Source organism: Argentina silus (assembly GCF_951799395.1).
Source record: "Argentina silus genome assembly, chromosome: 12".
NCBI classification, from domain to species: domain Eukaryota; kingdom Metazoa; phylum Chordata; class Actinopteri; order Argentiniformes; family Argentinidae; genus Argentina; species Argentina silus.
The window spans coordinates 15,738,264-15,752,715 of record NC_139666.1 but is presented as its reverse complement, the minus strand read 5'-3'; the positions used below and the strand labels follow the sequence as shown (position 1 = coordinate 15,752,715).

Genomic DNA, 14,452 nt, shown 5'->3' with positions numbered 1-14,452 from the left:
GGCGTGTTATGTGTTAAAAGGTACTACATTACATCACATAACAGCCTGAGACGCCAGTGTATGTAACGGTGTTATGAGGTGTTATGTGTATAAATGAGCAGCTGGTATGTGCTGTGTTGTGTTGTGAGATACGTAGAGTGTCTGGGTGATCTGCAGGAGAAAGTAGGTCTCTCTCTCTCACCAGGAGGTGGGGTCTTCAAGTGTGTTACTGGTGTGTGTTATGTGTGTGTGTTACGTGGGCTGTGATGCAGTTGTGCTGACCAATGGTGAGGGTGCTATTGTATGTGTGTGTGTGTGTGTGGTGTGTATTACAGTACGTGGGCTGTGATGCAGTGGTACTGACCAATGGTGAGTCTTCATACACAATGATGCCGTCTCTGACTGAGGGTTGCAGGGTCAGAGTCTGGACTGTAGTATCTCTGGGAGGGGACAGAGGAGCGTTACACAGACACAGACACAGACACAGACACACACAGACAGACACAGACACAGACAGACACAGACACAGACACAGACACAGACAGAGAAAAGGGCTGAGACAAACACTGCCCTATCCTATCACGGTGTGTGACCCAGAGTGTGTCCTAGTTTCATGTAATGGGCGGGCTGTTTTTCAGTCATCTTTCTGAGACATCTCTGTAGACTCACTGACAGGGAGAATCCCCAATGCCACCGCAGCTCTGGTCTAATATTAGCCTTGCGCTATAGTAGCTAACCAGGCCACATCTCCATACAGCCCTGCCCAGCGCTGCACTGCTCAGCTCTGCCTTTCACTCGACTTTGAGAAACTACAGAGACACTAAAAGAGAGGCAGATTCTCAGCGTAGAGCTGGAGATGCCTTGGATAAAAAAATAAAAAAATAAAAAAACGATTGAGATCACAATTGAGATCACGATGACCATCACGCTATAATTTCCTCTCATCACCATCATCATCATCATGCTCCATGGACAATATAAATTCTAGACTCCCTCACCTGCAGACAGAGGTTTAGATGAGAGAACCTCATCCAGCGCCATTCTCTGATTGACGACCGACATGAACCAGTCAAGCAGAGAGGCATCATAGCGAACTGTACTGACCCTCCATCTGTCTTATTGTCATCTCGCTCCCTGGACAAAGCCCTCATCTGTCACACACTGTATGGATGGCTTCACATAATAAGCCTCTCCCTCTCCCTCTCCCTCTCTCTCTGTCTCATACAGCACTACAGCACCTATCACAACCTTGAATGATCCTCTTAACATTCGCAGCTGAGCGACCACTCAACTGACCCTCTCCTCCTTCTCTCACCCCCCCCCCACCCCACCCCACACACACACACCTCAGTGGTGTGTGTGTGTGTGAGCGTATGTCCAGATCAATAGCCATAGCAGCGGTAGAAGACGGGGGGCGACTGCGACCTCATTCTCTCTAGGTGGGTTAGTCAGCCATTTATAGAAGCCCTTCATGCAGGTCCATGTTCTAACACATTCTATAGTTCTCTTGGCCTGGAGACTGCTGTCCTCATTTCCTGGGGACAGAAATAGTCCATAACACCCTTGGATAGGAGGCACAGCCAGGCAGGGTAGTGAAGGAGACTGCTTCTCACACCTTTTCATAGATATGACTCTCTCCCTGTGAAGGTTGGTGGAGGGAGAAATCGGAGGGTGCGGGCTCATTGTAATGTATGGAATGGAGTGAGGAATGGTATCATTGAAATCCGAAGGGCGGGCTCATTGTAATGCATGGAATGGAATGGAATGGAATGAGGAATGGTATCATTTATCATTCCATTCCATGCATTTACAATGAGCCCCTCCACCTGCTCCATTCCTGATGTTAGGTCATGATCCAGTTGCTTTGGCACAAACACACAAGACTCCCACACACAGAACATACAGTATAAAACACATCTAAAAGCAAAAAGGAACCCACGTTAGCTGTGGAAAATGTTCCCTCGCTGTTTTTGCAATATTATTTATTTGGATGTCGGTAAAAATAGAACCGTGTGGTGACTCAATGAAGCACCAAAACGCATCACTACCAGATATGGGTCAGTGGTTTGGTCTGCCGTTAAAAGCGTACTGGTATCGAAAACACACGAGGGATTTAATGGACGACAAATACGACAATCATCTCCACATTTGGAGATCACAAAAATACACCAAAACAAGAGAAATTGAGTCAGTCTATGACAATAACATACCTGGCCCTTTACCCTCTAACCTTTGACCCTTCTAACCTTACCTGTGGAGCTGCAGGTACTCTCTGGGCCTGTTCAGGAGATGCAGGAATCTGTCCACAACCTTGTTCTTCCCCACACCCTGTGAGAATACACACAGGCACCCGTGCACACATGAGCAGTGAGCACACATTAACACACACACACACACATACACAAGCACACACTTTAACAAAACACACACATAAACAAACACATACACTCACCGGCCACTTTATTAGGTACACCTGCTGAACTGCTCGTTAATATACGCAAATAATACGCAAATATCTAATCAGCCAATCACATGGCAGCAACTCAATGCATTTAGGCATGTAGACATGGCCAAGATGACCTGCTGAAGTTCAAACCGAGCATCAGAATGGGGAAGAAAGGTGCTCAATCCAATAGAGCACCTTTGGGATGTGGTGGAACGGGAGATTCGCATCATGGATGTGCAGCCGACAAATCTGCAGCAACTGTGTGATGCTATCATGTCAATATGGACCAAAATCTCTGAGGAATGTTTCCAGCACCTTGTTGAATCTATGCCACAAAGAATTAAGGCAGTTCTGAAGGCAAAAGGGGGTCCAACCCGGTACTAGCAAGGTGTACCTAATAAAGTGGCCGGTGAGTGTATATCGCAATTATGAACACTCATCTAGAATCTGGGTTTGGAAAAAGAAAAACAATCATTTATTGGATTTAAAACAATATCGTGTAACAGGGAGACCTAGAATAGACTAGCCTTGTCAGAACACAGAAGCGTCAGCTTCGGAGTTGACTCTCCAACGAGACATCTCCCGTTGAAATGTCTGGTGGGGCCCAGAGCGTGTCTGTCAGGCATCTGATAACCCGACCTGACACTTCTCATCTCACCACTCGCCCACTCACCAACTCCCCTGGGCCCTGCCAAGGCTACAGCTTGTCCACTCGCTCCCTACACTCACACCCTAGGGCCCTTGCCCACTCCCTCCCTCCCTCCATCCATCCATCCATCCATCTCTCCCTCCTCCACCATCCTCAGGCCCTGTGAAGGGCACAGGGCGTCCACTAGGGAGGGGGGGAGGGGGGGGCGGCGTGGGAGGCTGAGTGTCCACTCTGTCTGAGCTGGAGGGTGGAGGAGGAGATGGGGACAGAGAGAGACTGTTTCATCATAGGCCCCAGGCCCCAGCCCCCCCCCCTCACACACACACACACACACATCAACCAGAGCTGTCTACAGTGACCCAATTCACAGAAACCTACTACAAATCTCTGCTTTATCTATGCAGGCTTTTTCCCCTCAGTTACATGACCCATCCGTGTAAGGCTTGGTTTCAATGTACAATAACTAGAGAATAGAAGCATTGTAGGGGGTACTTTGTGTGTGCTGCCATTAAAAGGTCACTTACCTGGTTTCCAACCAATAGGAGGTGCTCTCCTAACAGGAAGTCTTTGAGCATGTCCTCCATTACCATTAAGTGCTGCAGGAGAGAGACAGAGACAGAGACAAACATGTCTGTCAATCAACTGAATTCAACTTCAACCGTGAATTTCAACCTGCTCTTAAAAAAAACACCATTCTGCGCCAGATTTATAATGATGGGAATTCAGACAACAAAAGTATATTCAAAGACCCTGGATAGGAGAGAAGTCTAAAGGCAGAAAGAGTAGGCAGAAGAGCTGCGAGCAGAAGACAGAACAGAAAACAGGTCATTGCAAAGTGGGGCAAGCAACATCTAACACTCTTTCTCCTCCCCCTCCTCCCCCTCTCTCCTTCTGTTCTGGCACAGCAGGGGAGGAATGGAAAAGGGATGGAGAGATGGTGGGAAGGAGAGAGAGAGAGAGAGAGAGAGAGAGAGAGAGAGAGAGAGAGAGCAGCAAGGGGATAGATCTAGGTCATGACCAGGGTCAACTAGGGTCTGTGTATCATATTCAGGGGGACAATATGCTAACTATTGAGCTGGGTTTCTAGCAGCTCAATTCCCCAAAACAATGTACAAGCCAAGTCATGTTTCCTTATCAATATCTGTGGATCTCTTTTTCTTTGGAAACCCTAAAATGGCTTGGAACAAAAACCCAACCGAAAGCGCTACTGTCTGTATCGGTTGCTTCTATGAGGGTGAGGCTAGTGTTTGTCAGGCAGCCACTGCGTTGCCTGGGTGGATAAAAGGGTTTTAGCAGGACACCATCACTCTCTTTCACACAATAATTCTGTGCGCGCACCCACCCACACACACACGCGCACACACACACACACACACACACACACACACACCTAGAGAACACACTCATATGCGCCCAGCCAACCCACCCACCCACCCAACCCACGGACCGACCACCCACCCACCCACACACACACTCTAACTCCATTAAATGATGATTAGCTGCCTAGAAAACCAAAGCTCATCAATAACAGGAATCAGAACAGAATTACACCTCGACTAGATTACATGTCCAGGGTTGAGATTATCATCTCTCTCTGATTCCTTTCTGATGAGGGGCTAAGAGTAAGAAGCTTAGCCAGGGAAAATGAAAATGCTTTTATGAGAGAGGCGTCCAAATCCCGAATAATGAAATATCATCATATGCCGCCACGGGGGGAAAACCAGAAACCTAACCTCCAGGGAGAGAGAGGTAGAGGAGCTCAGGGCGAGCTACGGTAGAGGTTCTCAGCTCCACGTCTAGTGAGCGGGAATGATTCTTATTTACGTTTTTGAATCACGTGAATCGTGTAAGACGTAAGATGCACACGGTGGTGGTGTTACCTGTTTGTTGTCGTAGAAGAGGACATCCGGGACCTTCATCTTCTCGTCGGGGTTGTAGACCGGGGCAGACACACTGCCGATGGTCAACACACCGTCACTTACTGTGCCTAGACAGAGACAGACAGAGAGAAAGGATGCAAGATAGACGTGGCCTTCCGCTGTGTGTGTGTGTGTGTGTGTGTGTGTGTGTGTGTGTGTGTGTGTGTGTGTGTCACTCACAGCTGTGGTCCCGGGTGTGTTGAGCAGGGTCTGCTGTGTCCTGTATGGAGCAGTTGGCCAGGTTCTTCTGGAGAGAGGCACGAGCCAGACTGGGCAGGAACCTGCAGACGCATAGACGCATACACGCACACGCACACACACACACACACACACACAGACACACACACACACACACACAGCTAGTACTCAGAGAAAAGCATGACCTTATCTTAGGGTTTGTTTTATACATACAGTATACAGACCTGAACCACAAGATGTACAACAATAAATGGTAAGAAATATATATATTTACTTTTGACTGGTACTGTATATATATATATGAGAGACACAGAGAGAGAGAGAGAGAGAGAGAGAGAGAGAGAGAGAGAGAGAGAGAGAGAGTGATCAGAGTGATCAGATTCGGTTTATACATCAAGCGGGCGGGACACTCACAGTCAAAAGAACAACCCACTTTGATCATTTCTAGCACCACAGCAGCGCAGAGTTCGTCTAAAGTTTAAAGCACTTTATTCATGGAACGCAATCAGACTGCAGCATAATTTAGGCTTCATCATAATGAAGTTATCATTACGATGTTAATGTAGAAATCTCGTTGGCACGCAGGGCTGTTTGGAAAAAAAGAAGAAAAAAACTGGCACGCTACATCCAAAAGGTTGCCGACCGCCGCTATAGCACGTGTGTGTGTGTGTGTGTGTGTGTGTGTGTGTGTGTGTGTGTACCTGGACAAGCAGGCCTTGTTCACAGCATGAGCGATGCTTTCCTCTGGGTATTGAGAGAGACGGCGACAGATTCTCAACAGTTGTCTGGTAGAGAGAGAGGAGGCTAGGGACTGGGCCTGCAGAGACAGTCAACGAGATGGTCAGCACACACACAACCACACACAACCACACACACACACACAACCACACACACACAACCACTTTCTTACCGTAGGGTCGTTGGTCTGTCGGAGGCTGTGTGTGAGGTGCAGCAGCTGTTCCACCGCCTCTTTAGGAACATTCGGAGTCTGAAGAGAGAGAGAGAGAGAGAGTGAGAGAGAGAGAGAGAGAGAGAGAGAGAGAGAGAAAGAGAGATGGGTGAATAAGTGGATGTATACACTCCACCTCTGTGGAGTGTTGGAGTGTGTGTATGTGTTCTGTGTGTGTGTTCTGTGTCTCACCAGTCCTTGTATCAGGCTGGTCTCCTCTGCCTTGCCCATGGGTGTAACAGAGTGGTAGAGGAACATGGTGAGTAGCTCTGGTCCCAGCCACTGCTGCCCGCTGCTGCTGCCCACCACAGGGGGCTCTGCCAGGGCCACCACACGGAACGACGGGTGGATGGGGAAGATAGACCTGACACACACACACACACACACACACACACACACACACACACACACACACACACACACACACACACACACACACACACACACACACACACACACACACACACACACACACACACACAATTAAGAAACATTCACTGAGGAATGTCTAGACAGTGAGCCTCTGTATACTGTAGGTTTGGTTTTGAATACCGAAAAGTAGTTCCATTCATGGCAGATACACTCCATCAGGAGCAGGTTTCATTACTCTGTCAAAAGGAATTGTGCACATATATGTCAGTGGCTGTGAGAGTGTGTGTCCTCTCTGATCTCTGTCACAACTGGGAGTATCGCTTCTGACATCAGTGTGACTGCTGGCTGTGTTGCCCTCTGATACAAACAGACAGCTAGCTATGGCTATTTACACACACAGACACACACACACGCAGACACAGACACACACGCACGTGTCTGAGCCGCAAAAACAGAGGAAGAGGAAGTGGGTTTATTTCAACCCAGACGGGCCGCCACAAACATCCTTCCTACCAGCCTAGGTGGGGCTCTCTACTGTACATGCACACGTACGCACGATGCCGCTTCATTACTGGGTAGGTGGACGTGGCCTTTTTGGTCTATACAGTCAACGCAAAGATAAACAAGAAGCCAAACTCATATCACCTCACTTACCAGACTAACAAACTGTATTCCTAGTAGTCCATATCTTCAGGTACATTTTTATATTTGAATTTATTGGTGAAACAGGATAAAAACTATAGGGTAAATCCTATCTGACGGGGTCTCATAGCATGCTAACCTGAATAGTCCACACAACCAGTGTCCTGCTCCGTTGGGGTCACAGAGGTCATCTAAGGTCACACAGTGGTGAAGGGGGGGGGGGGGGGGGTTACTGGGAAATTCTGTAGGCCAAATCCCGACAAATTCATAAGCCTTGCTCTTTCATGTTAATAATCATGTAATGATGTCAATGGAAAGAGCAGGATTGAGCCCTATGTGTGTGGTACTGTAGCAATCTTCTTCTGGACATTTTATTTCTCTCACATGTTTTTGAAGTTTAAATGTCATCTCTAAGGGGACCAGCCAATCGACAATGACCATGTGTTGTCCTTCCCCGTGGCATGACACACAGTCTTTGGGATATTCCAGAATCACGGAATGGAAACGTCAGAGTGAAAGACATGGATCACAGACAAAGATAAACACAGTTGTCCTGCCAACAACCAGCAATAATATCATCAAAATCAGCCTCCCTCTTTCTTTCTCTCTCTCTCTCTCTAATCCCTTCCCTGTTTCTTCACCCCCCCCCCCCTTTCTTTCTCTATTTGTATCCTCCTTCACTGCCTCATGTGTGTCCTCTTGCTCTACTGTGTGTGTCCCCCTCCCCTCTTCCTCTTGACTCTCTCCCTCTGCCGCCCCCTACCCTACTTCTCTCTCCACAGATCACAGATGTATTAATACCCCTGATAGTGACCTCTGACACAGATACACTTCCCACTGTCTGCTGAGCTGGAGAACACAGGCCTGGCTGGAGGTCATAGGTCTGACTGGATTAGCCACAGGGCCTGCTGATTGGACAGTTTGTCCGTGTGTGGACAGTAGCTTCTGAACTTTCAGGAGGTGAGGTTCAAGTTCTGAGGAGTAGAGTAAAACTGTGTGTGTGTGTGTGTGTGTGTGTGTGTGTGTGTGTGTGTGTGTGTGTGTGTGTTTGTTTGTGTGTGTGTGTTAGGCTGTTAATGGCCTGTGGGAACCATTGCTGGGGAATCACTGCTAGGTATGATGACGTCAGGGCCGCTTAATCAACACCTCAGACATTACACACCCTATCATTTAAATGCTCTGTCAGACACCTGACTCAGGAGGTATGAGTGATGTGTGTGTGAGTCAAGGGGAAGTAAAATGTCAATCAATTTGTTAAGTTAAAATGATCTCCCTCTCCCTCTCTCACACACACACACACAGCGATGGCTCCAGTCCTGGCAGACTGATTAACATGCTGTGGTGTGAAACACTCCGTTAGACTGTCATGTCGCCTAACATCACATCACCTCTCTCTCACTCACTCTCTCACACACACACACACACACACACACACACACACACACACACACACACACACACACACCTTCCCAGGGCCCTAGAATGCATGGGAACGAGAGACTACGCCACACAGGAAGTGACAAAACCGGTATAGCATTGTGTTAGCTGTTGTTTCCTGCTGTAGAGCCTCGTGTGACTTCCTGTGCAACACCCAGGATTTGAAGTGAACATCAATGCTGGACAGTAGACTGAAGTAGAGTAGAGTAGAGTAGAGTAGAGTAGAGTAGAGTAGAGTACCTCTCCTGTAGCTGTACGTCAGAGAGCTGTAGGTCTTCTTTCAGAGCCAGGTATCTATCCCACCTCAGCAGCCTGGTCCCGTCATACAGAGACAACTCCCGGTCGTGTAGTAGCCTGGGGCACAACACACAATGTAAGAATGTGTCATGTAGGGTGTGTGTGTGTGTGTGTGTGTGTGTGTGAGTGTGTGAGTGTGTGTACCTGGATAGCACTGCCAGTGTTCCCAGGTTAACCCTGTGGATGCCGTCCAGCAGTAGTAGCTTGCCCTCCTGGGCAGCAGTAACCAACGGGGAGGCTCTCCAGGCCGTGTCTCCGTTTGGCAGAGTATACCTCTGCTGCAACAGGTCTCTGGCTGTCATATCCTAGAGAGAGAGGGGGGGGGGGGGGGGGGGGGGTGGAGAGAGATGGAGATGGAGATGAAGATGAAGGATGGGGGGGGGGGGGGAGAGAGAGAGAGAGAGTGTGTGAGGTCAGTGACCCCTCTGTCTGTCCACTGTCTGATCAAGTCCATCAATGAGCCGTGAACAGAAAGCAGCTTAATGACATAACTCAATCAAAACATCATATCTGACTCATAATGGCATAATACATCCAGTTACCGGTATACTGAATACAGAGAGCTTCAAAAATAAAAAATAATTCTATTTACATGACACAAACACTAACCCCATTTCACATCTGGTGGAGAGACAGGGCAACAAAAATGAAATTATTCTCTTTGTGTCCTGGAAAGAACATTTTTCAATCTTTTATTCTTTTTTTACAGCTACATAGCAAAATCTTTAGAATGTCAGGGAGCTGTTGGTGATGGATGTACATGGATTTTCAGAGTTGACGAGATGAATTGCGCCACAGAATTCCGCATTTCCCTGAGCACCATAACCCTTGACCTGGGAGTTAAAAATAGCTTCAGCGTGATGCGCGCACGCATGCACACACACACACACACACACACACACACACACAGACACACACAGACACACACAGACACACAACATCCACTTCCTGCACGCTCCTGACCAAGCCAATGGAATTCTTTGAATGTCTACTGACAGACACACACACACACACACACACACACACACACACACACACACACACACACACACACACACACACACACACACACACACACACACACACACACACACAGTTTTACTACCTGAAGCCACAACAGCAGAGTTTCCCCTGCTCTCTAGGTAGCCCCAGACAGAGTGATTGAAGCCCAGGCCTCTCTGAGTCTGATGAGAGCCAGATGCTGTAGCAGGCAGGGATCTCTCCCAGAGCCAGGCTCCTGTCTGACTTCACTCAATATCTCCATCTACACACTCCTCCAACACATGTCATCTATACACACACACACACACACACACACACACACACACACACACACACACACACACACACACACACACACACACACACACTACAACATTGAACGACCCTGACAACAATATCATTAGGTCATCGTAGTACCATATTGAATGTATCGTCTACTGTAGAATGTGTCTAACCCCTTAAATAGAAAAGTCTTCTTCTCGATGAAAGCACTTCTATTTAAGGACGTTTTCTTCTTCAAAAATACCCCTTCCCCTTTGTACAGAGTGCATCCGCCCCTCCTCTTGTCCAATTGGTGGAAAGACCGCAGGGTGATCCCTCCTCCATGACATCACAGGACAAGACATCCGATATTCCAGTGATGCGGTTTTGACCAATGAATCCCCTGCCAGGGGTTTGGTTATTTTTCCCAACACACATGCAACATGTGAGCAAGAGAGCGCTCACACACACACAGAGCTGTGGGGGGACCTGAAGTTTTCTCTTCTTACCTGGTACAGCATTATAGGCTCCATGTTGTAGCCCAGCATCTCGGCAAACTCTCTGGCAATGACTGACTTGCCACATCCCTGCAAGACATAAACCAAAATTATAATGTAATATATCTTTGACTGTGTGTGTGTGTGTGTGTGTGTGTGTGTGTGAGTGTGTGTGTGTGTGTTACCTTGGCTCCAATCAGACACATGTCTTTCACCATGTGTGACTGCATCATCTCAGCCAGCAACTGGGCGTGGCTTGGGGTGCTGATGAAGGACGGGCTACTGTTGGGAGGACGGGGCGCCCTGGTGCCTGCTGGGACCTGTACATCAATGGTGTCAATTATTGACTTTGCCACGACACAACCACTGTCTTTGACCAGTCTCTAAACATGGCCCTGCTTCAGCCATGTTAAAGGAAACAGTGAAACAGAAAGAGTGACGCAAGTTCATATCAACGTATCTGATGCATAATAATGTAACAGGAAGAAAAATTCATCTTTTAATCCATATTACGCATTTCCGCATCTCCTGTAATCTAGCAGATTTGGGGCCTCACGAAAGTTGAACACACCAAAGAACATTTTTAGAGAACCGATGATTACGACATAATTTCCTTGGCTAGACGCCACGGAGCTGACGAGAGCCTCTCTTTGAACTTAGCTAACTCCTCAAAAACCACCCACACTGAATCACGTTGCTTTGTTTTTGTTTAATTTGACACCACAACGAAGAGCAGAGACACAGAGAGCCTGTGAGTCATTATCCACAGAGAAAGTAGTGGTCAGAGATAAAGATGACTTCTGATTGGTAGAGCCAACTGTTCATTGCTGGTCCGTACTAGGTTGTGGTTTAAGACGGGGGGGGGGGGGGGGTTAGGGTAGGGGGGTAGGGGGGTAGGGATACTGCTAGGGGTTGTCTCACCCGGAAGGTAACATCCCTGTCAGCGATGCGGAGTGTGACGTCTGCCTGGCTCGACTGGTCGCTCGCCGGCGTCACCCTGAGGACGGCACTGGGAGCGGGCTGCTGCCGCGAGTCCATCAGCTCAAACCGCTGGAGGGACGGCAGGACACAGGAACATCGACATTTAGTTGTCGGCAACACAACACGAAAGCACATTCAACAGCTTCAAAACCAAGTATGACAGCCTCCACCACAGCCACCCATGTTTCCAATGTCCTTCTTACACTGAGCACCCCCTCCACGGCCGTGCGTCCCTCCTTTCCCAGCATGCTCTGGTAAGGGTAGAGCCTCTGGACCAGCTGCTGAGATGACAACATGGGGAAGGCATCCTGGATAGAGGACAGGGGGGAACGGTTTATTGATTGATTGTTTTACGGCACTGTGTAACGTCTCTGTAACGTCGAGCGCAGTTTAACGACCCCCGGTGATCACGGTGACGGGGCATGTTAAACAGCAAGCGAAAGCAGCACCTCTGCAGCACGTCGCGCTCTTGGTGCAGCACCCTGAAAACGGTGTTAACGGAGCTAATAATCTAATAATATACGCCATTTAGCTCACGCTTTTATCCAAAGCTACTTACATTGCAGTGAGTGCATAAATTTTTCAGAATACGTATATGGTCCCAGTGGGAATCAAACCCACAACCTAAGAGTTGTTAGTGCCATGCTCTACCGACTGAGCCATAGAGGACCACATGGCGGTACGCCCTGGTTTCGGTGTTGGTGTAGTTTTGGTGTTAGGCTCTCACCAGTACTCTGAGAGCAGAAGGCAGGTTGTCTACAGGGAAATCTGGCAGACCCAGGTTAGATGACTCCAGAGAGCAGAGAGTGGTGGCAAAGGACAGGATCTGGGACACCCTGAAAGAGAGAACACAGCACATGTGTCACTCAACACCCTGACAGACAGAACCCACTTCAGAAATACATCACCTTCGCTGTTCTACCGTCTGACAGACGTACTGTGCAACAGAAAGGTTTTTGGACACAAGGTTTGACACAAAGACTTGGGGAAAGGATGTCTCAACAGAAGACTAATCATGCAAGCCTTTAACTTCCCCTGTGCCTCAGGTCAGGAGAGCCAGTCTACAGGAGCTGACAGGCTCTATTAGGTTGTCATAGCACTGCAGTCTCAAACTTACTGGAGCATATTATTATGGTATATGGTAATGGGATTCTTTAGCAAAACATTTTTAGCGTGGCTGTGGTGAACTACGCCACTCGGCTTGGCCTCGTGGTTAAGACCACGTCACAGCCATGATAAAAATGTCGTAACACATGGACTTATTGCTTTTATACAACTAGGGTTAACAGGAATTAAAAAGCAAAATTCATTCCCCAACCATACATTTTTAAACATCTTTAACATTTTGGACATTTTAAACAAAACCTTAACACTGGTTGTCAAGTGCAGTTGAAGGCGTTCTCTGCTCCTTAGTTCTATTCGTATTGACTGCCATGTTAAATCAAAACTACCCAAGCGCTGGTTGATAGTTCCAGAACTGGTTTCTAGGGATGGTGTCCATGGTGAAAACAGCTAGGTAACGATGTTAACGATGGCAATTCATGAATGGACGTGGCCATGTGTATGTTGTCTCATATATCATGGGCGGGATACGCTGGAACAATGGAGATTCCAAACCACCCGTTGATTATAATAATGAGGCATATTTACCTTTCAGCTGCCACATTAGGTCCAGCAGTGTACAGGAGCTCCAGCTGATCCTGAGACAAACCAACAACAGATAAAACATCCGTCAACAAGAAAACACCAACTGCTAGAGTGTGTGTCAGTCTGAATCGGTCACACCCCTTTGACGCCTAGCCTGTAGGAGGTTTTGTTGATCTGAGATCGTTGCTCTGACCTTGAAGGGTAGGTAGTAGATGTCTCTGGCCTGAAAGCGGGAGCGGAGGGGTGGATCGAGGGGGTTCCCCTTGTACTTGGGGACAGGAAGTCCCAGCGCGATGACCCGGAAGTCCTCACTCACACGCACAATCTTCCAGGTGTCCAGCTCCTCTTTGGTGTGCTCCTGCTCAACAGAGGAGTACCCAACTAAGTTTCTACACACATACTGAGTCTGTATTTACATTGAGAATAACAGTTTTCTAACGGTCTTTAATTTACCTGGTACATGTATTTCCTAGAGAAAATATGGTAAAACGTGAATTAAAGAACAATTACTTATTATTTACCTTTTTGTTTCTTTGGGATTCCTGTAGAACACCACTTCAATTACCATTTGGTTAAAGCTTTTAGGGGACAGGGGAGCTCACCTGCAGTAGTTTGTCATATCGCTCGGCTGACATGAGGAAGCGTCCATCCTCCAGCTGCATCTCTCTGTTCTCCAGCAGGTTGTTGAGAACGGGGAGAACGTTCCTCTCAGCCTTCTCCAGACCCTCTAGAATAAGGATACGACCTTCGGTCGCAGCCCGCACCGCACACTAGAGGTGAGACAGATACACAGATCAGTCAAGACAGCCAGATAATCAATCAAGACATCCAGCAATCCATCCTTTCATCCATCACTGTGGGGGGAACAGGTTTATAAGACCTGTTAAAAACCACAAGAACAAGAACAACAACAACAACAAAAATCAACATGGTTTTCTGCTGTTTTTCTGAACTATAGAAGCACTACCACAATCCCAAACGTTGAGCCAACACTAACATTAGAAGCATTTACACAAAGGTCAATAGCCTGCATTACCTTAAACCACCACGCTCCATTAAACAATATGGGCCTACCATAAAGCTTTCCTGAGGATGTCCCTTCTGCATTGTATTCATGATGCTTTAAACATGACCTTACCACAGATCAAAACAGTCTGGCTATTTTGGAGGAGGCTA

At 47.7% G+C, this 14,452-nt stretch overlaps 1 protein-coding gene across 1 annotated transcript in view; it reads right to left on the bottom strand.

Annotated features, from left to right (window-relative positions):
• Positions 1–14,452, bottom strand: part of vwa8 (von Willebrand factor A domain containing 8) — a 52,217-nt gene that overhangs the window by 32,369 nt on the left and 5,396 nt on the right. The window contains exons 5-22 of the mRNA XM_083681446.1: positions 13,879–14,046; positions 13,470–13,634; positions 13,280–13,329; positions 12,357–12,465; positions 11,833–11,937; positions 11,570–11,698; positions 10,834–10,968; positions 10,661–10,738; positions 9,033–9,193; positions 8,832–8,945; positions 6,333–6,504; positions 6,102–6,179; positions 5,893–6,008; positions 5,174–5,274; positions 4,955–5,061; positions 3,599–3,670; positions 2,231–2,307; positions 344–419 (exon numbers count right to left, since the gene is read on the bottom strand). Of these exons, the coding sequence (XP_083537572.1) occupies positions 344–419; positions 2,231–2,307; positions 3,599–3,670; positions 4,955–5,061; positions 5,174–5,274; positions 5,893–6,008; positions 6,102–6,179; positions 6,333–6,504; positions 8,832–8,945; positions 9,033–9,193; positions 10,661–10,738; positions 10,834–10,968; positions 11,570–11,698; positions 11,833–11,937; positions 12,357–12,465; positions 13,280–13,329; positions 13,470–13,634; positions 13,879–14,046 (2,013 nt within the window). The remainder of the gene's footprint in view (positions 1–343; positions 420–2,230; positions 2,308–3,598; positions 3,671–4,954; positions 5,062–5,173; positions 5,275–5,892; positions 6,009–6,101; positions 6,180–6,332; positions 6,505–8,831; positions 8,946–9,032; positions 9,194–10,660; positions 10,739–10,833; positions 10,969–11,569; positions 11,699–11,832; positions 11,938–12,356; positions 12,466–13,279; positions 13,330–13,469; positions 13,635–13,878; positions 14,047–14,452) is intronic.